The sequence below is a fragment of the Rhineura floridana genome, chromosome 1 (assembly GCF_030035675.1).
Source record: "Rhineura floridana isolate rRhiFlo1 chromosome 1, rRhiFlo1.hap2, whole genome shotgun sequence".
Taxonomy (NCBI): domain Eukaryota; kingdom Metazoa; phylum Chordata; class Lepidosauria; order Squamata; family Rhineuridae; genus Rhineura; species Rhineura floridana.
In genome coordinates this window covers 129063725-129090486 of record NC_084480.1, presented here as the reverse complement: position 1 = coordinate 129090486, position 26762 = coordinate 129063725, and the positions used below count along the sequence as shown (strand labels likewise).

At 40.7% G+C, this 26762-nt stretch overlaps 1 protein-coding gene across 2 annotated transcripts in view; it reads right to left on the bottom strand.

Moving 5' to 3' along the window:
• PTGR1 (prostaglandin reductase 1) overlaps positions 1-26762 on the bottom strand; it is a 49779-nt gene that overhangs the window by 21471 nt on the left and 1546 nt on the right. For both annotated transcript variants that reach the window (XM_061631833.1, XM_061631843.1), the window contains exons 2-4: positions 13634-13748; positions 3470-3515; positions 1539-1598 (exon numbers count right to left, since the gene is read on the bottom strand). In XM_061631833.1, coding sequence (XP_061487817.1) covers positions 1539-1598; positions 3470-3515; positions 13634-13739 — 212 coding nt within the window. In that variant the 5' untranslated portion in view covers positions 13740-13748. The remainder of the gene's footprint in view (positions 1-1538; positions 1599-3469; positions 3516-13633; positions 13749-26762) is intronic.

Sequence of the window (26762 nt, the reverse complement as noted above, 5' to 3'; positions counted from 1 at the left end):
TTTCACAACACAGGATGTGGCAACCTTCAGGCAACAGCTGAGGTATTCCAAGCATTCTCAAAGACAAGTAGTTCCAGTTATATTGTAGCTCTGAGACTATAAATAAACAAACAACCACCACTGGGAAAATGTTAAGAGTAACGTTTTCTAAATGTTCCATCATTCCACAAATGACTGACAACCAGGAGATTATCTGCAACACATAAAATGGCTTAATTTCCGCAAATGTGAAATGGCATGGATTTTGTTAGATGCAAGAATGCCCCTGTTTTGTTTTGTTTCATGTTTCTTCATTTACAGTAATGATTTTTCAGCTTTCAACTACAATTGAAAACAAGGTGTCTAGAGAAATACTAAATGATATAGATGACACCCCAAATCCTTTGTTCACATTGACCTATTCTAGATATTTTAACACAAGTCTATTATTTTGTCTCTCTGTTTTATTATGCTCTACATATTTTGGCTATTGTATGTGTGCATACATGCACTTGAACGTGCCTTGTGCTCAGAGTACGCTCTGACCCAGATGGGAGTCAATGCCATCTCATAAAGGATACTCTCCTGGATACATAGGTGTGTGGGTACAATTTGTAGTTGCCTAAAGCTTTCTTTGGGGTGCCCACCCCAAGTTCCTTATTGTCACCTGAAGTCATCGTGTATTCATGAGCACGGCACAAGCACTCTAATTTTGACTGGAGAAAATTATGATTGGTTTCAAAGAGAACAATTATGGAGGTATGAGATGGTATATACCAAAGTCTACGCTGGGCTTCAGTGGGGAGCACTGCAGTGGATGGGAAACGGCTGGAGTCTGCTGCCTGAAATGGAGCTTTGGTTTGCTCCTCACCCCTCAGGTACCTAACTGGGAACTGCTTGTGCAGAATCATGAGCCGATAAGTACCTGGAAACTAACTTCAACACCGCCTCCAGAGCGTCAGGCAGGGATCTTTCCCACTCCTACTGGGGAGATGCCAGGTGGCCTTCTTCAGGCAAATTATCTGGCTCTACTATTCAGCTTTACAGCCCTTTTCCATCACATTTATTTTCCTTCACTATACTCTAATTGTATATAGGCACGCGAAGCAGATACTACAGTGCTCTCTCATCTAATCAGAACTTAAGTCCATATAGTCCTCCAGATGTTGCTGAATTACAACTCCCATCATTCCTTGGCCACACTTGGTGTAGATGACAAGACTTGTAGTTCAGCACATCTGGAGGGGCAAAGGTTCCCACATCTGGTATAGCACAATGGTTATTTAAACTGCACACAAACATAGAGCTAATTGACACAATATTCTTTAAATCAATGATGACTGGGATGCCATTCGAGTCCAATTTGGTAACCATTAACTTGGCAGTGTTGTAATTAACTTAACCTCTCTCTTAGATATACTTCTAATACATTCATTCTTTAAATAGCAGTCAATATTTGACCAGACAACTTGCCAATTTTTTTTATTGGTTAAATTCCAAAGTCTAATTACTGATAAGGCAGCTTAGGACAAAAGGAAACAAACCCAGAAAGATCTTACTTTGCAACTTGGTATCCTATCATTGTATCCCCTTCCTTCATAATGACCTTACTGTAGGGTCTGCAAAGAACAAAACAGAACACACAAAATAAGACGGGCTTGTGAATGGCTTTACAGAAGCAGGAACAATTGGTACTCACAAGGTCATTCTGCAGTGGATTCTAACCCAGAACCAGTCTTTTGCTATGCCTTTTGTTTTGTGGTTATAAAATGTGATGACTATTGCCACTTTGAAGTGTACAGTTTACAAAAAAATATGCATGCTATGCAAATCAATGTATTTGTTGTGGTGCATAGCTCGGGGTTGCCAACTGATCAGAACAATTGATGGGCCTGCTCCTGTGTGCAGTTCATAGCACACAGCAGCAGGGGAGCAAACAAAATAAAAATAAAGTCAATAAATCAATCTTTCTCAGCCTGAAAATAAGCACTGTAGTCTGTCAGTGTGTGCAGATAAAAGGAGCAGGGGCTGGTAAGAACTGGCAGTCCTTTCATGGTGACAAACAAACAAAATGGGAATACTAACGATAGTGTTAACACTGGCCTCCCCCAAGGGGTTTACAGAGAGCCAGTTGGACTATGACCTGAGAGACCAGGGTTCGAATCCCCACACAGCCATGATGCTCACTGGGTGACCTTGGGCCAGTCGCTGCCTCTCAGCCTCAGAGGAAGGCAATGGTAAACTCCCTCTGAATACCGCTTACCATGAAAACCCTATTCATAGGGTCGCCATAAGTCGGGATTGACTTGAAGGCAGTACATTTACATTTTTAAGGGGATGACAGCACACTTCACCAGGAGTGCCTCCGCCTCTGTAGACTTCAGGACTAGGGCCCCCTTAGGGCATATTTCTCTACAGTGTTTGAATGTCAGAAAGTTGCCTATTAAAATGTTCTTTAAAAATGTGCAATAAAAGCTGGTACATCTATCGTTTTCTTCCTACTTACAGCTGCCCTCCTGTTTCACCATGTGAAGGTACATTTATAGGCCGTGTGGGAGAATTACAGGGATTCCAAACCTTGTGAGAAGAATGCCCCAAGAAAGATGCACATGCCAATTTATGCTGCAACAGCAGGTGTACAACTGCCCCTCTAGACAGTGGCATCACTAGCAGGAGTGTGGGGGGGGTGTGGACCTCCGGCGTGCGCCCTCCCAGAGGCATGGACAGGGGTGGCGGGTCACGCGCGCACACACACGCACTCACCACATGCTCTAGGCTGACAGTGGAAGGCCCGTCCAGGCTTCACCACCAGCGAGCGGGCGCCTGCTTTGGGTGCCCACCGGACCAGGCAACGGCATGGGGTGGGGCGGCTCTGGGTGTCACCCCCTCATCATGTCACCCGGGTGTGATCCGCACCCCCCGCACCCCGGTAGTGACGCCTCTGCCTCTAGAAGTTCATACTAATTTATTATATCTCCACTACAGGAAAAAAACTATCCTGAGAAGACAAAGGCTGTGCTTTGACCATGGTTTAACATTATGAGAACTAGCCTAAGTGAGTTTTGGGCTCGCACACTCCCTCCTCCCCTTCCATCATGGCAGTGAGGGAGATTAGAAACGTCTGCTTTAGATTAATTGAGGGTCACTGTGCTGCCTGGAACCTAAACTATAGTTTTTCTTAACTACGGTTAGTGGAAACAATTTTGATTCATTAACTATGGTTTGACATTTGTTAGTTATGGATAACACAGCAAGCTCCATATACTTTTAAAACGGAAGTGATGGCCACAGTGAAAAAGGGGTATGTGAGAGCCTAAGGCTTGCTGCAGCTCATTCTCATAAAGCTAAACCATGGTTTAGTGTTGCATCCAAAGCATCCCAAAATTAAGATTTAATAGGAAAATCTAGGGAAGAGACACATAGTCAAACTGAACACTGTTTTTAGGATAATACTTCAATGGATGTACAAGTCAAACAAAAATAACAGTACCTCATATAGGGATCAACACTGAGCAACACTGTTTCGAGCAGCACCTCTGAAATACAGAAGATGGTAGAGTAGATTAAGAGCGAAACTAGGGGATTTCAACAATCAGATGCTCTATCTGTCTCCTTCCAACCTAGTACCACGGAACAAAAGGTCTCAGTGATTGCAAAACTGGATCAAGGCATGTATGTCCAACTTTCACTTCTTATGAGGCTGTGAATCTGGCCGTCCCCAAGGGGATTACAGCACACTCCAATAGGAGTGCCTCAGCCTCTGCCACCTTAGGAACAGCCACCTGGTCATCTGTCCCCACCTTTGTCAAGTGCTACAGGCTGGATGCATCTACAGAGGCTTCCTGTAGCAGACAGGCATTGTAGCAGATCGTAGACCAAGGAGGGACAGAGCACAGTGGAATCCACCTAAGGTGTATCCCATCCAGGACTCCCAGTCTCCTCTACAAGAAAAGCAAAGGTTGGACATACTGTGATCAGTTCCTTTTTTTCAGGACAGAAGAGGAGGGGAGTCAGCCTCCCAATTGCATATTCCTTCCACTGTAAAAGTGTAAAGCAGGTCTTTATAGACATAGGTTGTTGTTGTTACGTGCCTTCAAGTCGATTATGACCTATGGTGACCCTATGAATCAGTGACCTCCAAGAGCATCTATCATAGACATAGATAGGTAAGGCAAAACCTAACTCTCGGGGGGGAGGGTAGAGGGGTCAACTCTCAGGCTTCTTCTCCCTCTACGTACATCTGAGCATTTTTTTCTCTGTGTAAGGAACTGCGTCCTTGTTCCTTACAGGTCACCACAAGAAGTATTTGAGGTTTGGCTTTGCTATAAGTGAACTGGGAAGAGGTTGCCCAGCCCACTCGGATAACCCCTCTAGAAAGATTCTTCTTCCTGCCAGTGGGGCAAGTAGGTGGTGACAACCCATTCATGATTCCTCTCCTCCCTGGAAGAAAAGGAATTTATCACGGTATGTCCAATGTTTACTTTTTGGGGGTGGTGGTGGTGGGATTATTATGTCCAGAGATTTTGAATAGAAAGAAACCAATAATTAATTAATGTGTTTCCTGCAGAACTGTTTTCACTTGGCAAAACTATTCGTTGGTTTTACTGAATATGTCGCAAGAGGAAGGCCACCTCTTCTTTTTGCTCCACATCTCTAACAATACAATGTCATACATGCTTACTCAGAAATAAGTCCCACTGGATTCACTTGGGCTCACTCCTAGGTAAGCATGCACAGGATTGCAGCTTAAATCCACTATTAAAAAAAATGTAGGTAGTCAAAAAAAGAGCACTTCCATAAGGGGAAAAAAAAGATTACACCCTTGCTACAGCTCTGGGATTCAGCTAGCCAAAATATGAACATACTCCTAACAGACCAACTTCTCAGTGCAAAAGGAACAGCCAAGTCACCTTTTCAGTAGGAATATTCCCAGGGTTCTTTCATCAGAATCCTCCCACTCCCAATTTTAAATCAGCCTTTATTTAATAACTCACCTGTTAGGCCTAGGCCTAGGCCTAGGGATGGGGAGCCTGAGGAGAGCAGCTGCAGACCAACCCAGCCTCAACATTGGTTGCGGATGTTCTGTCCCTTCTCCAAAAAGGCTTACAGATGGCCTGTGCTCCAGTCCACTAAGGAGACAACTACTTCTGTGTAGTATTATGTACTACTACCTCAAAGGTAATCCAATCCCTGTAATGGAGTCCTGTAAAAAATTCTATTCTGATTTGTCTAACTAACAAAACCACCTAGTATACACGTAAGAGAACCAGAAAAACTTGGGTTGACATAGTCTGAAACAGATTTTCTGGACGCCATCTTTCAAAATGCCTGCCGTCAAATTTTAACTGCACCTATTTCGGCTCCTAGAACACTTACAGATGTCATTCTGGTGTCATATGTTTGTAGTGGTTAAGGTGTTGGACTACAACCTGGGAGACCAGGGTTCGAATCCCCGCATAGCCTGAAGATCACTGGGTGGCCTTGGGCCAGTCACTGCCTCTCAGCCTCATGAAAACCCTATTCATAGGATCGCCATAAGTCGGAATCGACTTGAAGGCAGTACATACATACATATAGGTTCAAGGAATTCAATTATAAGGTTCTTAAATTCATGGATGACTTTGATGAGAGGTGCAAGGAATGCTTATCAAATTTGCAGATATTACAAAATTGGGAGGGATAGCTAATACCCTGGAAGAAAGATACAAAATTCAAAGGGACCTTGATAGGCTGGAGCACTGGGCTGAAAACAACAGAAATACATTTTAACAGGGATAAGTACAATGTTCTACACCTAGGAAATAGATACCCAATACATAGTTACCATATGGGGGATACTAGGCTCAGTAATACTACGTGTGAGAATGGGAAATGGATGCCGTGGAGCTTCCCACCAGAATCCCTTCTACTGGCTTCCTATGAGTTGGATTGCTCTGTAAGACATTCTTGTTCAGAAAGCATTTTAAGATAGTGTTTGGTTTTAAGATTATTTTTTAAAATTGTTTTAAATGTTTAAATTGTGTTTTAAATTATTTTTAAAAGATATGTTTTAAATTTGTATATGTGTTTTTAGGTACTGTAAACTGCCCAGAGAGCTTCGGCTATGGGGCGGTATATAAATACAATAAATAAATAAATAAAATATTTTGCTTCATTTTATGTATGGCTTGTTTTTATGTACACTGCTTAGAAATGTGAATGATTAAATGGTGTATAAATTACCTAAATAAATAAATTACAATGCCAGTTTTCATTCCTTGCTTTGTAAATCGGTATTTCTGTTGACTTTTTAGACAGGATAAAATGCAAAGCTACAAGATACACAAGGCCTCCTGTTTCACTGTCCCACCTGGACCTACTGTCAAAGAAGGTGTTTTATGAAAAACTCATGAACTCAGCATGACAGGGAAGCCATCTTGGGCTTTGGGGACAATTGGGCAGCCCTACCAATTCAGAAGGGGCAAATAAAAATGGCTTTTCATATTTGGTCTCCAATCCTGCCATTAACACCTAAACTACATCTTTAACCAGTCTCCTGAGGAGGGATGCTAGCAGGGATCCAAAAGCAGATTCTAATAGTAATAAAAAAATATGTAGAGTAGAAGAGTAGTATGCCAATGTTTAGCCAACAATTAAAATGTTTTCATGTATGCCACAAGAATGGGGAATCTGCAGCCTTCTAGATGTTTTGAGTCCAATTCCCATCAACCACATCCACCAGATTTAATGGGCATTTTAGTCCTGCAACATCTGGAGCAGCCTTTCCCAACCAGTGTGCCTCCAGATGTTGTTGGACCACAACTCCCATCAGCCTCAGCCAGCATTGCCAATGGTCAGGAAGATGGGAGTTGTGGTCCAACAACATCTGGAGGCACACTGGTTGGGAAAGGCTGCTCTAGAGGGTCACAGCTTCCTCATCCTCGAGGTAAGCCCTGCACCTCCAATGATTGCATCTTTTATTGTTCACTATTTCAAAACTGGAACCAGTTCCAAGTTAAATTCCGAATGGCATTCATTTTTAAAGAGGAATACAGGAATCGTCCCCAGATGTGATGCAAACTATGCAGCTTCACATGAAAACTATGTATTTTCATTCTCTGTTGAGGAGGAGGTTGGAATAAATGACCTCCAAGGTCATGCATGAAACTACTAGGACAAACATGGGCAAAGTTTCAATAGTGCCTGGGCATGCCCAGGCACCACCAACAGGGGAGCCTGGCTGGTTTGGCACTACCAACTTGGCTTCCGCTGGGGGAATCAGCAGAGGTGCTTCAATAGAGCTCACAGAGGAGAGGTTGGTGTCACCACATGCGCATTGTGAGGGCTTCACTGGGAGTGCTTACAGAAGCATGGTGGGATGTGCCAGTGACAGAGCCAGGTCCTGCTTGTTGGCCATGCCTTTCTCTCATTCCACTGAATGGGCTGTCCTCCTGCATCTGTCCCCCCCCCGCCCAGAGCCCCTACAGACCACCACCACAGCTGCATAAAGGATCCAGCAGCGTGGCCCCCACAAGGCTCTTTGGTGCCCCGCACACCATCCACTGCTGCTGCTGCGGGAAGCCAAGAGCTGAGACAAGACAGCAGAGCCCTGTGACAAGGCCCCACTTTCCTCAGCCACAGAAGGTGAGCGAAGGGGTTAATACTTCCCTCTTTTACATTTTCATAGGGGGAGGGGAGTAAAGCTCCTCCTCCTCCTCCAATACGTGGGAAAATAATGGGGAGGGGGTTAAGAATGGGGCCATCCCTTCCCTTATATACCCCAAGGCCCTTTCCACCCCATAGAGCATGTATTCTGGAAGGTGCTGTGTCTACTGTGATTTGGTACCATTTTATATGGACACCAAGATCACCAGCTGGCTTATAGTAAGAAATGGCCTTAGTCTGTTGTTTAATGTACCCTGAAGCTCCTCCCAAGTCTTTCCTCTCAAACGTCTATGCAACTGAACCTGCAGCTTTGCACTAGCTCAACTGTTTAGAAATATTTGTGTGTATGTGTGTGGTTTCCTGTCTAAGGGAACAAGTAGTACTCCATGCAAAGCCTACTGTACACATTCAAGATAATGATGGACAAGTTGCCCACAAACATACTTCAATCAGGCTATGGTCTGAAGTCTGGAATCAGGAACAGAAATAAGGTCTGGAGGTCAGTGGCAGAGCATCTCCTTTGAATGCATAAGGTCGCAGGTTCAATCTCCAGCAACTTGAGCTGGGATGAAATCCTGAAGAGCTGCTGTGTGTCATTGTTGATAGTACTGAGCTAGATGAATAAATGGTCTGACTTAGTAGAAGACATCTTCACATGTTCCCTGTAGTGCCATGATTGTTCAGGTGGCACTTCCTGCCCTCATCCTTGGTCTTTCTTGGTGTTGTCATTCAGCCTCTGCCTATTAGACAGCAGAGCCTGCAGGTGTTACCTGAGGCAAAGGATTGAGGCTGAGCAGCTGAATCCCACTCAGCCACTGATGGAAACAAGAGGCAATTCCTAGCAAATGCCCATCACTGTGACAGGTAAGGTGTGCATGGAGGAAGGACTTGTATATGGCACAAGCCCCCGGGGTGTGTGTGTATGTGCCCCTCTATGGCATCTCTGTGCACAGACACATTGCACCTCCCCTTGTTGCATCCCTGTCAAGGGTGGGTGGGTTATGCAGGGTCAGTGGTGGAGGGTAGCGTTTGCTTCACCACAACACTGCTCTCTCAAGTGCAGTGCTTAGGTTAGTTATTGTGACTGGAAGAGTTGAGTATTCTTAGTTTTTAAAAAAGGGGGCTTTCCCCCTTTATTTCCCATATGGGAAGAGACTCAGGTGGCCTAACAGGGATGAGCGATTGCTTCCAAAATGAGTTTCTGTGTATTTTTTTTGTTTCTAGGGTCTGAGCGCAGAGTCGAACAAAGCAGGAATGGGCAGCAAAGAAAGAAAAATGAAAAGGAAAAGAAAAAAGGGGGGGGGAAAGCAAAGTCAAGTTTTTTTTCTTGCAATAAGAGAAGGAAAATAAGCGATGCTGAGAATGATGCACCATCAGAACAGGAACCTTCCGAATCCGAACAGGAATTGCAGGAACCTAATGCTAGTGCAGTAGAGAAAGTAGTGCCAGTCCTCCAGAGTTACTGTCATATAGAATGGATCCCAGTAATGGACCAGGCGCTGCTTGTGTAGAGGACAGTCCATACAAACCAGTAGCATAGGGATTCCCTGGCGGCCAATTCCCTCACAGTGAAATATCAGAAAAACCTAGACGGTTCTGAGAAGTGTGGTATAACCAATTTAAATGAGCAGAATACAGTAAAATGCCAAACCTGGCATTTTGTTTTTATGGTCAACTGTTTGCAAAACAAAGGGTGACTGGTGATGCAAGGCTGGAAGAAACCTTCGTGAAAAGTGGATTCAAATCCTGGAACTGGGCTTAGAAGGCATTCCGAAAGCGTGACATATCTGCAAGTCACAAAGCTGCTTCAGAAATGCATGCATTTATTACATCTTACAAAACCCAAAGTGTGGGTGGGGGGAGAGAAGTCAAAAAAGAATTATAAATCTTATTCTAATACTGGGAAATATTAGGCATGCCATTAGAGGACACGGTGAGAAGCAAGACTCAAAAATCAAGGCAATTTTCTTGAACTGCTGCATTGGATCAGTAAAGAATGCCCAGAGGTCGCTGAATGTTTAAGGGGCACAACCACATATAATACTCCAAATATGCAGAATGAACTATGCAGCATGATTGCAGAGAAAAAGTTGAAAATATTGTTAATGAAATAAAACATGCAGTGTGGTTTGCAATAATTTGTGATGAAACTAAGGATAACTCTGCTGCCCTCCCTGGATACCTTGCTGTATTTGAAGTGCTTTAACTTTTTTGCACCCCAGGGGAAAATGTTTCCTTGGGCAGGTGTGCCTTAGTTGGTAGCAGGCAGGGTCTGGTCGGTGGCTAAGTCAGAGAGATGACGCTGGCTGGCTGAGAGAGAGTGTGTGTGAGAGAGATTTTTTGCACTTGGCTAGGCGCACAAAGCTCTGAGCGGTCCCTCCCCTTCTCTCTTACCAACGGAGAGACCACCACTGCTAGCTAGCTAGCTAGCCAGCTTGCCTCCTACACCCAAATAATATTTGCTTGGGCAGGTGAGCCTGGCATGTGCCTTAGCTGCTGGCAAGGGAGATTTGTTCTCTATAGTTCCTTCCTTCCAAAGCAAACCCATTTCAATCCATCAATGCCCCCCACAACTACAGGCAATTTTGTAATAGGGCATAGAGGTGTGTGAGAGTTAATTGATTACCATTATTATTAATAATATTTTGGCTACATTTTATACCTCCTCCTTGGCCTTCCAAGCTTGACACTGAATGCTTCTTATACAGAATTAATGTGAAATGCTACATTTTTATTTATTTATTAAATGTCTATCCCACCCTTCATCGTAATCATATTTAAATCCTACCTCAATTTATTGCACATGGCTCTCCCCCACCCCCTCCATTTTATTCTCACAACAACTCTGTGATGTAGTAGGTTAGGTACGTCTCTAAACTATATACTTTTTACTCAATGCAACTTTGAACAGTGAGAATCAGATGTGGGATTGGAAATAGACAATAGAGACTGGATAGAATATGGGAACCTCAACCTTTTAGAAATGTAGCTAGCTATATGAGAGAACATCCATTAAAAGTCATCCACTGATGATACAGAACACCTGTGCACCAGTCTGTTGGAGGAGTTGTGGAAGTATTGGAACTTATCATTTATGGTGGAATTATAAATACGTGGAAAATTCTGGAGATTGGTTTATGAAGAAATGGCTCATATTTCAAATAAGAAAAACAACTGTCCGAAGTTGTTGAATATTTTTGAAAATGAAAACAAGGACATTATTTCAAAACTCATCATTTACATGGCTTTTGTGGCAAGAGTGGTGATCACTTCACAATGGAAAAATGCTGATATTTTGCTGGAACATTGGTACAGATCACTATGGAATATTGCCTTCATGGAGAAAATCTCCCACCAATTAAGATTCAGGAAAAGTCAAGGAGATCCAGACTCTTTTTATGTGATTTGGCACCCTTTCATTGCTTTTACCTCACAAGACATTTTCTCACCCAAACCAAGTACACAGGTTTGAAAAACTGGCAACCATGACTCAACAAAAGATTTCCTAACACTTTTCTTATTCTTCCTCATGTAATATAGCTAAATAAATTTTCTGGCTGGAGTTTTTCATTCTGCTGTGGTGTGCACGCATAGAGGTTCTGTTTAATTTTTTGTTAATCTGTTTGTTTAACTGGAGTGTTACTGTCTCATATATGTAATTTCATTTTGTGTACTGCATAACAATTGTGTAAGGCAGAGAAAATAAATACACATTTTTACAAAAAGCGCCCACACAACTGCTAGTGCAGGGTGAATTTCATTAACAGGTTCTCACTTGTGCCAGGATCTTGGGTCCAGTGGCCTACCATCTTAAAAGAACTGCACATTGAAGGGTTCTTAGTCACATGCTGAGACAACAGTAGAGAAGTTCTGAGGGCACCACTAGAATGGGCTAAAGAGGTATTAAACTATTACAAAACTATTAGTATATACTCTCACTGCAGGGTGAATTTCGCTAACATGTTTTCTCTTGCATCTCCACAACGATGTTGTGTCCAGTGATCTATGATCTCAAAAGAACTGTGCATGGAAGCATTCTTAGTCACACACTAGGAGAGACTAAGGTTTGAGAGCCATTTTGAAAGATGCCGAAGAGGAAGAGGTAAGCTGGTCAATTTACTGCTTTGTTATTGCATTTTTATTTTTGAATTTACTGCTTGTAAAGAACCCCAAATGGACAGCAGAGTGGTGCTTGATTTGTTGGGCTGAGCTTCAAAAGGGGGTTCCCCTTTTTAGGTCACCATGAAGGCAAGGAAGCTTCCTCTTGAGACCTTGTTGATGGCCCCCTGGAGGAATGTAGGTTATGTGGTAGACGTGTGTAGAAATAACCTCTTTGCTGCCAATGTGGGTAAGAGCCCACAATAATTGTGGCCATCATTGAGGACCCTCTGAGAGACAGCTAAGGTAGAAGTGATTGCTCCCCACTCCCAAATTAAACAAGAACTTGTTTTTCGATTTTACAAAAAGCAACATTTTAAAATCTGTTTCCTATTCTTTTTGTACATGGGGAAATTAAGTCTTCTAAAAATCTCACTGAAGGATATGAAAATATGCCAGCTGCATTCGTAGGAATGTTGAAAGGAGAAAAACACTAGAAAGGCAATAGTCAAAGGTGTGAGGGACACATGGCTCCTTCTGGCAAGAAATCCAGCATAATAAATGCCTTTTTTAATTGTGGAGTTGTCATATCATCTGAGAAATGGAGAATCTTTCCTGTTGCTTTGCATCTTATCAGCCCACAATCCCTTTCTGAAATCACTTCTCTCTCCAGGCAGAGTCTCTTCCAGTATCTGAGCCCAGATGAAGAGACAAAGGACTTTGAGTCAAAATAAGAATAGAACACCATCCTTCTGATTCATACTGCAAGTTACAAGATTGGTGTGTGTTTGTTTTCAAACAACCCCCTCCCAATTGCTACTTTTAATGTCTTCATGTATAGATATAGAAATATTTTGAAACAGATTTACTAAAACTGACGTTCTGTTGGCATTGTTAGTGTCAAGTGCTCTTGATTCAAGTCATCTTACAAACCTTTTATCCCTTTTATTCAACAAACATACAATGTCATTATCTAAATATCCCCATAAATAGTGTTGTTGTTTTTGTTCAATGTAAAAATAGCTCAATGGATTTTTAAGTTTTTTTCTTAATACTAAAGTTTAAAATCCAGTTTATTTTTATTAACTGTATAACCTATTTCCGCAATAAATTTCATGTGATTTGCTTACTTTCTTTAACTGATTGCTGGACAGCTGTAATAAAGCATGATCAAATATGTTAATTCCCCTCTTCCACAAGCTACTTTGTGGGTCCGTTAACCTGTCTTCGCCTTATGTCATGACATTCAATGGATCAATGCCAATGCAAGCCCAGTTGTGAAGAAACAATTGGGAGGGCACTCCACACTGAATGCAGGCCCGAGCGGAACATGATCGCCACTGAAAGTGAGGCTTGCAATAGATGCAGAGTTTAATTTAGTGCTGAATGCAAGCCCCACTTTTAGGGATCAGATCTGTTTGGAAGCTCTGCCATGGAACCAATCCCAGTGGTGCTTGCACTTGGCACCAAATTGAAATAGCCCAAATGTAAGCCTCTGCATCATTCCTTGGCAGCTGTCACTTTACTGCTCCTTCACCTGATGTAGACAATACTTTCCATCAGGCTGCAGTAGAGTGAGAAAAGGTGAACAGAGTTCTAGTTTTGAAGCTTAATCCAGACAAGACTGAGATGCTGTTGGTGGGTGGCTTCTCTGACCAGCTGAATGTTATTTTTTAAAATCTTGACTGAAAGGCATTTAATAGGATTAGGCTTTGAACCAAGACATATTTACTCAGTAGTAAGTCCTGCTAAATTCCTTGGAATCAAATTAACTAGAAATCCCACATGAATTGTAGAGTTATTCTTTTTTTTAATGGCATGACAAAAACTGAGTTACTGGACTCACCACTTCAGTTTATTCACATAAAACCTTTAGTAGAAAGGCAAAAGTCAATACGGATAGTCTTCTTACCTCCATCCTTCAGCGTTGCTAGTTCTACCTCTTTGAGTTGAAAATCACTACGCTTAGGAAAGCCCTCAAAGTGCTTCTTCAAGATCCAAGACTTTGCACGCAGCATTTTCACGTCCTGAGTGATTAAATAACATTATACAATTTCATAAATGGTTAAGAGGAATTGCGAACTTGCTGTTCTCCACACTTATAGATTTCTGAGGTAAACATTTGCATCCCTCCCCCCCCAATTAAAATTGGAAACACGCTCCACAGATTTATTTTCTTTATTTTTCCTGAACAATGGGTTGGCATCCTACTTGCAAATAGACAGCCCAATTAATATTGCTTTCTGGCAACCTGCCCTCTTCTGTGTTCATTCAGGCCTCAAGACTGGGGAGAGTGTTTTAATGAAAATATTACATTTTCTGGATTGCATCACATCTATCAGCTGTAGTGCAGATTGTGGCTGCTGATTGCGTTAGTTTAACTGATTAAAAAGGCTCTTCTGTCCCGATTCTAAAACCCCTTTCACACTGCAGTATCTGTTGTGTTAAGGAACAGCAGCTTTTTCAGCTGATATACCAGCATTTTGCGCAACTGTCACATGGCTTGTTTTCGTCCCTCACCTATGCACACTGTTCCTCACTGTGTAGGAGGTCTAAGATCTTGTCCTGTCACCATCGTCCTGTCACCATGAAAGCCCTCTCCCTTTAGGATCTGACTTTTTAAATTGGTTTAGTTTTATCAAGACCAGGGTATGTGTGGGAAATGCTGCTGCTATCTGCACCAATGCCAGAATACCGGTACAACATTCATCAGGAAAAAAACAACCTGCGTGGCTAAAGGGCGGGAACACACTGCATGCTCAGATGCCTGTCACATGAGCGGCTGTAGCTAGCAATAAACTCCTGCAATCTTCCGGGTTCCCAGCCTTGCTAACAGATTATTTCTGGTATCATTTACCACGGAAATTAGCGCTAAAAGTTGCACTACATTCCACTAGAATTCTGGAGCTAGCTTGTGCGCCGTGTGAAAGATCAAATGTTACCAAGTAAGAAATCGACGGAATAACGGAATAAAGTGCAGTGTGAAAGCAGCCTGAGTCACAGCATCCAAGTGCATCCTTCCTCGCTCTTGAGTAAAGATTGCAGGTGTGGGGTAGAAATCCACTCACTGTACTAGCAGTTCCAGTGTGTCTCCACCTCTCTTCTGAAAATGCAGGCACACAATGCTAGTCAAACCCCACTCCTTTTTACTGTAACCTTGGTGGGAGCAGCTTGAATGTTTTTAGTGGTTTTTTTAAAATTCAGCTTCAAAGAGATTTTTCAACTGATCGACAGATCAACCCGTTCCCCCTCCAGGTATGGCTAATGGAAATGCTTTGCTCTGGGCAACTAGTGTGTTCGCAGCCTTAGCTTCAGAACACTACTACTAGATTTTGTTTCATTAATTGGTTAATCTCTGCTAATCATCCCTTTTCTCTATTGAGGAAAGATTAAAACAGGCTCTCTCTCTTTTTTTTTTTTTAATAATTTTTATTCAAATTTTTCAAAAGACAAACAAAACAAAGTCAAAAAACATAACAATACAACAAAAAAATAAAAATAAAATAGTTGACTTCCGATTTGTCGCAGATCAGCTATAAGTATATAATATACATCAAACCTGTCCCTTAATGTATACATACAGGATCACTTTTCTCCATAGGCTGTCTTAGCAAAAAAGATTTGCTAAAACAGGCTCTCTCTCCAGGCACTGAAATGTTGAGCAAAAGGGTGGGGTGGCCCACAATGACTCCGCAATTTCTCAACAGCTTTTCTACCTGCATCTTAGCCCTTATCTTCGGTCATACTGGGTGGAAGTTGGTTTCTAAACAGAATGGTTATAAAAGCACCCCTCTCTCAGAGTGAAACAGTATCTCATTGTTGGGCAAGAACAATCAACACAAGTTTCAAGCTGTTCTCCTAACTATTCATTTATAAATTGAACATTACATTTTGCATGTTTCAGTGCTACAATGTCAATATATCACAACTTATGGAAACAGGATGTGATGGATTAGGAAAGGGACAGATCACGTGCAACTGCCCAGAGGCTGCTGGAACTACCAACTCCCATGAGTCCTAGCCAGCATAATCAATGGTCAGTGATGGTGAAAGCTCGGAGTCCAACATCTGGAGGACCACAGGTTCCCCGTCTCTGGATCTGACTAGTGCTGTGCCAGAAATTTCTTCCGTGTGCGTGTGTGTGTGCTTGTTCACCATTCTCTGTCATTCAATGAGAAAGGAAACTGCATTTGAAAATTATCAGTGGATTATCAAAAGTTCAGTGAAACTCTCATGTGAGATGGAGGGTTTTTGTTGTGCTTACTTTACTTTTGAGGTTTTTGCTAGTGTCCTTTCTTTGTATGTATCTAAATCATCTCATGAGTGGTCTACCCTCTGCAGCCACCCCATGTGCCCACGCTTTAATTACAGCCCAGGAGATGACATAATGAGAGAACTCATGATTAGGGACGAGATCAGCGTTTTTGTGCCAGTTCAATTCTCACTCTCTCGAATTTTGTTCTGGTACGGTTTTGTCAGGGGTTGATGTCTGAAATTTACTATAATTATTGATTGGTAGGTGCTTTTTGCAAAAATATTATTTTAAAAATATTTTTTCTTGAAAATATAAATAATATTTCTATAGATCTTGGGGACTGATTTTGTTTTCCTAGTCTCTACACATGGCGTGCTTAGTTTTACATTTGTATTAAAAATATTATTTTTATTTACTGGAAAATATAAATGGCATGCTTCAGTTCCCAGTACCACAAGAGGTAACACTGCAAACCGTAGCGTGATGTGAACATTCTCTCTGCATCTTTCTCACCTGAAAATGCAGTCAAGGTGGCAGTTAGCAAGCATTTTGACAAAATGAAATATCAATATTAATATTGGTATTTCTGAGAATTTTTCAAAAAATCCGCTTCAGCTGCGGAAAACCTCTAGGGAAAAAACTGTGAGAACAAAAAAAGTGAAGAAATGGGAAATCTGGTGTCAAATTCAAATTTTGTGAAATCTGAGCACATCCCTACATGATGCTGTCCTGGGCTCCTTTTTGGAGGAAAGGCAGGATATAACTATAATAAAAAACAACTCTCCCCATGTGTAGGCAGTCAGGGAGGCTGTAGAGCGATGCAAAATTGTTTATTGGAAAGAAACACACACACACACACTATTCTTGGCCACCTAAACAATACAATAAGCTCAGAAGCCCACACCCAGCAAAAGAAGAAATTCTCAAGCACCCAGAAAATAAGGAAGTAAAATGAAAGTCTCTTTACAGAGGGTGAAAGTTTTCAAGAAACTAGATTAGACAATTTCATGAAGGGGAGTTCTGTCTATATAACAGATTAATGTTCAGAAGCAATAGCACTCTAAAAACCAGGTGCTTGGAAAAACCAAGGGGAAGGCTAGTCTGAGCTCCCAATGCATATAGTTGGCCACTGCTGGCAAACACTGCTGAACTCAATGGACCTTTGGCCTGATCTAGCACACTCTTATGGAGCTGTTTGGATGCTCTCCAAAGAAGCTCTCTCTCTTTTTTTTAGTGCTTCCCACATTTTTTAAATGCTGCAGCCCCCAAGTGTGGTTCTGCCATTAAAAACTGTCAACAATACTCCCATCCCAGGAAGACTTGGCACCTGTTCCAGGTATTAAATGCTGGCAGACCACAAACTGAGCTTGACAGGTTGCTGCCATGAAAATCTTATTCTGATCGCAACAAGCAGATTTCACTACCAACCAACTCCACCGACTACATGTTTTATTGCCAGCCACCACCATTCCTACTTGCAAACACCCATGTATTCGTACACCTGCTTTAATTCCTTGTTTATCAGCTTACATATCAATCACACTGATATGAACAAAAAAAAATTATAAGGTTTAACAATGATGCTAGCTTAAAGCCAAAGGCATTTAATATATCTATATGGGCCTTATTAATATAACACTCTGTATTGTTGCATTTACGGTTCTAACTGTGTTTCTGTCTCCTTTTGCTTTTGCTTTCCTTCTCTCTTTAACCATTTTAAGAGTTTAGTCATCCATTGAGGTCTTTCTCTCTTTATAAAGAGAGGTATTGTCTTTTTGCATTGTTCCCCGATAACGTCTTTGACTTCATTCCATAGTTCTTCTAGTTCTCTGTCAACTAAGTTTAAAGCCTCAAATCTGTTCCTTATTTGATCTTTATATTCTGCTGGGATGTTACTTAAATTGTATTTTGGCATTATGATTGCTTTGTTGTTCTTCTTTAGCTTTACTCTGATTTTTGATATGACCAGTTCATTATCTGTACTGCAGTCTGCTCCTGGTCTTGTTTTTGCAGAAAGTATGGAACTTCTCCATCTTCTGCTACCAGTTATATAGTCAATTTGATTCCTATATTGACCATTTGGTGATGTCCACGTGTACAGTCATCTTTTTGGTTGTTCAAAAAATGTGTTTGCAAGAAACTAATTATTAGCTTCACAGAATTCAGTAAGCCTTTCTCCTGCTTCATGACTATCTCCTAACCTGCATTTCCCCACAATTCCTAGTTCTTCTCTGTTCCCTACTTTTGCATTCCTGTCCCTGATGATTATCAGCACATCTTGTTTTGGTGTGTGATCAAATTCTTCCTGTACTTCTTCGTAAAATGTCTCCAGTTCCTCTTCTTCTGCGTTTGACATTGGAACATAGACTTGGATGATGGTTATGTTAATAGGTTTCCCATTTAATCTCATTGCTATCACTCACTCAGACCTTGCGTTATAGCTCCTAATTGCTTTTGCTACATCACTTCTCACTATCAGAGCAGCCTTGTTTCTTCTTAATTTCTCATTTCCTGCATAAAATATTTTGTATTTGCCTGATTGAAAACGTCCCATTCCTGTCCAGTTCTTACTTGACAATTTGTAACTTTCCCTGGTTCATGCTTCTCACATTCCATGTTCCTATTGTGTGCGTTGTACATCTCCGGACTCTCCTTTCGCATCTGTGCACATCAGCCTCTTGGCTTTTATTTGGCCTTGACCCAGCTGCGTCATTAGTCACAGCGCTACTCATACCTGTCCTTTGTTCTTCCCCAGTAGCTTGCTGAGTGCCTTCTGACCTGGGGGTCTCATCTTCCAGCACTATCTCGTGTTGCATTTTGGATACTCTGTTCATAGGGTTTTCGTGGTAAGAGGTATTTAGAGGTCGTTTATCATTGCCTTCCTCTGAGTTTGGATGCAGCTTAGTCTGGTGTTTCAGCTTTGACCATTCTGCCTTGGCAGCCCCTTCTAGGAGTCTAGCCTCTTGGTCTGGACTCCTGACGTCATTGCTCTCAACTTCTTAGACACTCTCAAACCCCCTCACCACATTAAGGTGTGCATCCTAGAGCAGGATACATTACCTTATTATACATTAAATTATAAAGAGGGGGGGTAACATATAGTGCCCTTGCAGTAGACTGGAGTGCAACCAGACGCCATATTAACAGTATATTTCTTTCCTTTTCCTCCCAACAAAGAACACCTTATTGTCAGCAGTAAGAACAAAAGATTGATGTTCAGTGTGAAACTGAAAAACAAGAAGGAAAATGCATACAACACCAGAATCCAAATGGCTTTTTCTGAAAACTTGTTTTTTGCTTCATCTTCTTCACTTGTATGTGTAATGTTTATCTCCACTGCTGTCATTGGTGTTGGCACTACCACCAATTTTTAGAAGAATATTTTTAGAAGAATATTTACTTTTAGATTTGTGCCCATGTGTTAGCTAGTGTGAATGCCACCCAACCTCTTCACCCTTGTAAAGGTATTTCCTGAAATATCAAAACTGCATAATGTTCTATTTTGCCACAAACCTGGCCTGTGCAGTCTAATGCTAAGCATGTTACTCAGAAGTCCTGTTGAGTTTAGTGGGATTTACTCCCTAGTCACTGTGTTTTAGAATTGCAGCCTAAACATGTGTTGGATTACATTAAACATTGCTGAATGGTGGTGCTGTGTTCTACGTTGCTAACTTTGTTGTATAGTATTTGTTATATAACAGAGTTTGAATTAAAAATAGTGTTATTGTCATTGGCTGCAAATCTACCAAAAACGCCTCCTGTGGAAACTCCATTGTAGCAATGGAACTTGCAAAAAATTATGAGTGTCTTGTGATATCACCCCCATTCATTTCAATATAGCTGCCTCAGGAGATGTTCCCAGTATATTATGTATGTGGTTAAATGTATCGTATATGTACTCAAAGGAGAGAGGCGGAAAGAATATATATATATGATGGATATAGCATTGAATAATTAGTTCAGAGAGCTGCTCTGAACCATCTCTGGTAGATCATTCTGGTTTTGCTTTTGGGTATAACTATCATGATTGTTTCTGGTTTGAGACTGCCTTTAATAAGTTCATTTGCATTTATTACTATTGCAAGGAATAACTTGCTGGCTAAACCTTTTGAACAATAGAAATGTCTCAGTTCCTCTTAGAAGAAGAATCTGTTCCTGGCTTCACCCATTCAGAATTGGGAGCTAAATTCTGAAACAATGTTCAGTTGCAATCCAAAGTGGCTAGCAGCAGTGGGGCTGCAATTTATTTATTTATTAATTAAATTCTTCCTCCCAAACAATATAACACAAGCCTAGGGCAAACAAGCCAGTGGCTAACACAAGCAATAAAACTAAAAACATCTAAAGAATATATTTAAAACATCTTGAAAAACAGTTCCAACACAGATGCAGACTGGGATATGGTCACTACTTAAAAGACTTGGTGAAAAAAGAAGGTCTTCAATAGGCACCGAAAAGATAACAGAGATGGCGCCTGTCTAATATTTAAGGGAAGGGAATTCCAAAGGGTAGGTGCCACTGCACTAAAGGTCAGCTTCCTATGTTGTACAGAGCAGACCTTCTGATAAGATGGTATCTGCAGGAGGCCCTCACCTGCAGAGTGCAGTGACCAACTGGGTATAAAAGGGGTAAGACAATCTGTCAGGTATCCTGGTCCCAAGCTGTATAGGGCTTCATAGACCAAAAGCAGCACCTTGAACTAAGCCTAGTAGCTAATGCTCAACCAGTGCAAATTCTTTCAGAACATGGAGCAAACATTTGACAAGTGTGCATCTTCCCCTTGTCCCATATAAGTTAATGGAGTGTATTCCTTTGAAATGAGCATAGAAACAGAATTATAATCATGAAAAATAGTGTGGGAGAACCCTTCTCTCTCCCAATACTTATTAGTTTCTGGGATGGTCATGAACGTTTTCCTCCAAGTTATCACTGCTGGACTAATTTAACCAAAGAGATTCTGCCAAATAAGACATGACACACTTGTGAGCATCCCTAACACATTAATGCCACGAGAAGAAGAACCACCCTTTAAAATAATACTGTAAGCTTTCTCTTTCTACAACAGTTTAATACTGATAAATGTCTGCTTGTTGTTATCTTTAGGTGGATGGAACTGAAGTTTCATGTCACATGACTGCTGCCCAGCAACTTGTCTGCTAATCAGCTATCCTGTTTTTAAAGCAGGACAACAGGTATCTCTTAAAGTTCTTATTTATGCTGAGTTATTGCAGTAACAACCAGATTTCACTTCTTAAAAACATACTGTAGCTCTGCTGACTCAGACAGGTATCCCTGATCACAAAGGCTGCTAAGAATAATGATGAAACTGAAGCTTACTGTCAATAGTCAATGACATTAGATGCTAATAGGGCTTTCCCCCATTGCAAGTAGTAGGCACGCCCCCATCCTAACTCTCATTGGGACCACAGCAAAGTCAAAGGCTTCATGCTAAATGCTTGGCTCCATAAGGATTCCCACTGAAAGAACCATACTCTCCTTGTGGTGGGAGGAAATAGTTGCACAAATTCCCTCGGAGTAAAATTCAGAGGTATAATGCAACTCTTAGTCCATCAGTTACAGTCAACAGAATAAGTATAAGATGTCGCTGTGGTTTCCCCTGCATTAGCGTCAGTGCTTCCAGTGTTGCTGTTTTGGAAAAGCAATAACAATCTGAAGCTGAAATTTATAGGACTCATCAATCAATCAAGACAGACCACTGGTTCTTATTTGCTGAAAAATGTGATTGCTGAAAATTAAACCCAAACAATTGTACTACTTTTCCTATTAATATTTATGGCTGAAAATTAAATTCTAATTTAACAATTGGAATTCTAATTTAACAATTTTGCTATTATTAACATTTATAGCTACTTACCCAGTTTATAACTAAACTGATAAGTAGCTACAAGTATAGTATATAAGCCTCGATCCAGCAACAGCAGTCTGCTGCGGGAGTAGCTCAGAGACCAGCTGTGCTATGTATAGGTATATGCATTTGCATGCATGAAAAACCCTACATCTACAATTCAACATATTTAATTTTAAAAATATATCCTGCCTTTCCATCCTTTGTGATCTGTAAGAGGACGTAAAAATATAAAAGTGAAACAATTAAAACCGTAATAGAAAGGCAACATCATAAAAATAAGTAGCAGTCAAGGACCACAATTTAAGCAGAGGATATAGGGACAACTAATGATTTATTGTCCCAAAATTACCTTTGAAACAACAGAATCTTCCATTTTCATCTGAAACCCATTTTTTAGGGAATTACAATTTAGGCACCACTGCACACTGGGACAGAAGATCGATCTAAAGGTCCAACTAGTGTGAGACCAAACACATTAATAGACATGGTGGGTGATTTTTCATGGCTGGGGAGGGAAGGATTAAACCTCCCCTCCCTGCATGCTGTGGTCCTGATGAAAATCCCCCAGGCTTCTATTAATATTTTTAAAAAATCTGATGTAGTATCTAACATGTACTTAAGAGTGGCCCTAAATGAATGGGTATTGCCAGGAATGAGGAACCTGTGGCCCTCCAGATGTTACTGGACTTCACATCCCACCATTCCTGACCATTGGCCATGCTGGCTGGTACTTTTGGGAGTTGGAATCCAACAACTTCTGGAAGACCACAAACTCTTCACCTCTAATTTAGCTGGAAACTGTCGTTCCCATTAGATATTCAGTCCTGGTCACCTGATAGAAAGGGAAGGGAAGAGCTGTCCAGACTCTTTTCTTCTTAGCTGTGATCAGTGTTGCCTCTCTTGGCATTCTGGTCATCACTTGGATAATGCGTTCAGTGTCCCTGCAATGCATCCCTTACCCAAGGTGCTTATAATCTGTAGGAGCGGGTAATGGGGTGAGGGAGAAGCAGGTGACAGTGGTGGTGCATGTAAGGTGAGGCTTTGCTAGATCCAGAGCAGCCACGCTGAAGACAAGGATCTTGAGGGAAAACTAGAAATGGGTTGGCACTAGAGAAAGGAGGCTGTTCCAGACATAGGGGAATATCCAACATTAGTCATACAATGGACTTAAGTAACTTAAATCCATTGATTACTGTAGGGCTGCTCTGAATGTGACTAATATTGATTATCACCCTTTATCTATAAGGTACTTAATATAATGGCCCAATCTGCACATCATATTACGCCAAACTATAAGCAAACATGCAGATTTCCAGAGCAAAGTTTGTGGCTGCTGCACTCCTCCCCTGGGGCTAAGCCATAGTTTGGCTTAATTTTGCATCCAAACGAGGGCTTGTGGTTTGAGAAATCAGACACAGTAAGCTACAGGACAAACTTTAGTTTTGGCTAGAGGTTTGTCCACAGCGAGACAAACCACGTGCCTAAGCTCAGATGTACTGCTAAGGCAAACAGCAGCAGTGGGACTGGGCAAGGTGCCCCAGAAACCCACATAGTTGCTCATTCATGCTAAGCCCTGGTTTGAGAGTGTTACCTGCGAACCAGGTCAGTCATAAATTACTAGTGAAAACGGCTTTGCTTGTTTTAATACCAACTTTTATCTCTGTTTTGCATAGGTATCTTTTGATATTTTGACTTTAATTTGAAAAATCTTCAGAATCTGGCAGTCTTACGTTTTCATGCTTTCAGGTATGGTATTTCATATAACATTTTAACCCATCACTTGCAGCTTATAGCAGCAATTAAGGTATTATGAGATTGTGTTTAGTTCAAACTAAGCATTTTAAATATGCAATTCTTTATATATATATATATATATATATATATATATATATATATATATATGAACGTAATTGTGATTAAGCAAACAGAGGTTTTTCTTGTATTAACAAAACGTTTGAGCTTCCGCCTTCATCAGCTGCAGCTTCATCATACAAATGATGTCACCAAGGTGGCAGTTATAGAACTTTGAGGATGGAATGCTCAGAGGGGCTTCATTTGCAGAAGTTAAGTAGTGGTGGTACTGTCCTCCAGGTTCAGGCCATGTGATTAAAAACCTCTGTTTGGTGAATCACAATTAATATATATATATTAGATAGATAAGGTAGGTAGGTAGGTAGGTAGGTAGAGTACAAGCAATGAAGAGGATGATATAAATAATCAGGTCAACTTGACAGTTCCACTTCGTTATGATGCAGAACTTCACTTAACAAGGTAACTCTAAAATGGCCAGCTGCTTTTGTGGTAATTCTATTAGTGTTAACAGGACTAGCCAAATTTCTGAGCTGTATAGATCCATGCCTTTGGTTTGACCCTTAGCTTGTTGCATTTCTCTCCCACTGCAATATGCCACAATCTACTATACAATCTGTCAATTGTTAGATGTTATGCAGTCTTTGAATTTTCCAGTTCTTAGCAAGCTCCATTCTTGCACTCTCAGCATGAAATGAGTAAGATATTTGAAAACAAGTCTCTCTCTTTCTCTCTGTCTCTGACCATCCCAAATATTGAACAACACCAGTAATAGGGACAGCTGTAGAGTTTATTTAGATAATTTGCTCATTTCACAAAATATTACTCATCAATATTAAATTATTTTTAGTTATGACCGACACATACACAAATATGTACTCTCTTGCATGCACCCTCTTCATTTGGTAGCATCTTCTGTTTTTATCATTTGTACTAATCTTGAAGAAGACATATACCACCTTTGAATTAATTTCAATCAGTTTTCTCATATAGTTGCTGATAAGGATTTAAAGAGAAAAACTTTCCATGACTGATCTGTTGGACACAATCCAGTGATTCTATTGGCATTTCTTAACTTGATTCTAGCCTTCAAAGCATTCAGGGAAATGAGAAATAAGGACATAAAAGTAGTAGAAATATCGACATTTTTATCAAGCTATTGGTACAAGTGGATGTCTGCCTATTGACAACTTTTCACATTTCCATAGAAACATTGGCAGTCCCAGATCCTTTTTGTAGATGTCCAAAAAAACCCTCATAACACACAATAATGTTGACTGACATAAATATGGAATTTTTACCATTAATATGTGAATGACATTCACCATATTTTGGACATTCACTAAGAAAAATATCAGATGCTTTTGGGGAAGCCTAAAAGCAGGACCTGAGCACAACATCACTCTCCCCAGCAGTTGATATTATTTACTATTATTTATTTATAAAAAATATTTGTATACTGCTATTTCATTAAAAACATCAAAGCAGTTTACAACATGTTTAAAACCACCACCACCACCATAGAATTAAAAAAAACATTAAAAATACCAAAAAAAAGGTCAGTTGCAAAAAAACCATGCTTTTAATGGCCTGCATACTGGTGGTGAGGCTTATTTAACCTCGACACAAAATTGAGCCTTCAATGTCATCGGCCTGGTTCTCTGGAATGCTCTGCCAACAGAGATCCAGCAGGCGCCTTCTGTTTTAACTTTTAAGTGCTTGCTGTCCTTTGAGCATAAGACTTAAACCCCTCAAGGACAATTGATTTGATATACATTTCAATTGATGTTCCTGGAAATTCCAAGTAAGCCTACTTGCAACCTGTGAAATAATATGTTTGATTCATAATTCTGTGGGCTACAAGCATATATACTTCCCAAAATTCATTGGGCGCAATCCAGCAAATGATAGACCTCACAAATATTGCAATCACGTCCCTGGGACTTACTTGACAATAATGTTGCGTGAGAGATCAACACCTACGACTGATAGCAACAAAATGAGATTTAGGTTGCAATCCTATAAGCACTTACCTGGAAGCAAGCACCATCAAGCTCAATGTGCCTTATTTCTGAGTAGTCATGCACAGGATTGCACTGTCAATCACAGCACGGTGGCTAGATGCAACAGGGCAGGACTCATGCACTTTTAACAGTTGTGTAGAAGAGGGAACTTATCTCTTCTGCACAACTATTAAAAGTGCAGGAGCTCTTTCCTCTTTTGCATCTAGTCACTATAACAATCACAATTCAAGTCCCCATTGATTTTATGGTTAGGAGACTGGGAATGTTGCCTCTGCACTGCATCCTAATTGCAACTAACATTTGCTGGATCGTAACTAGAGAGAACATATGCCATTAAATGTGAAGTCAAAAGTATACATTTCCCAAAGACATGCTATAAGAAATGCACAATCGTGCAGAATGCAACACTATTACAATTACTCAGGATTATACTCCCAACAGTAATAATGACAATTCTATAACCCTCTAGAAGCTTTTAGCCAATTAATATGCCTGTTCTCCTGTTTTTAGAAGACAAGTAAGAATTGTGTCACTTTTAGGGCTTTTATAAACTGATAGATGAACCGAGAAATCAGGAGCTTGAAGATGAATCAAAGAATCAGCTGACAGATAGCTAGTTAATTGGGAATGGTTTTGTAGTTTTTATTAATGTTGCTGCCATTTTAACTTTAGGTATCATATGTATTAGAACTATAATTCACTTTGATAGAGAACCTGATCAAGGCAGTAGATTTAAACTTTCATATTCCTGTTATAGTGAGTATTTGTCACATTGTTATTAAAGAGAAGTATGTTAATTTTGACAGTAATTAAATTAGAATTGGAATGAATATAATTCATTATTAGAATCAGCACACTGGGGAGCTAACATATTATTTTGTATTTTTAATTAAAGAGATATAACTTTAATTATTAAAATAATGCAAAAAGTATTCAGTTAGGTAAACAGGGTCAGAAATTAACAGTGTCTTATGCATATCTCATTTAATTCACTGGAACTTACTCCCAGGTAAGACTACACCCCAAGGGACATTAGCAAAAAAACTCACACACATACATACACACACACACACAATAAGTTGCA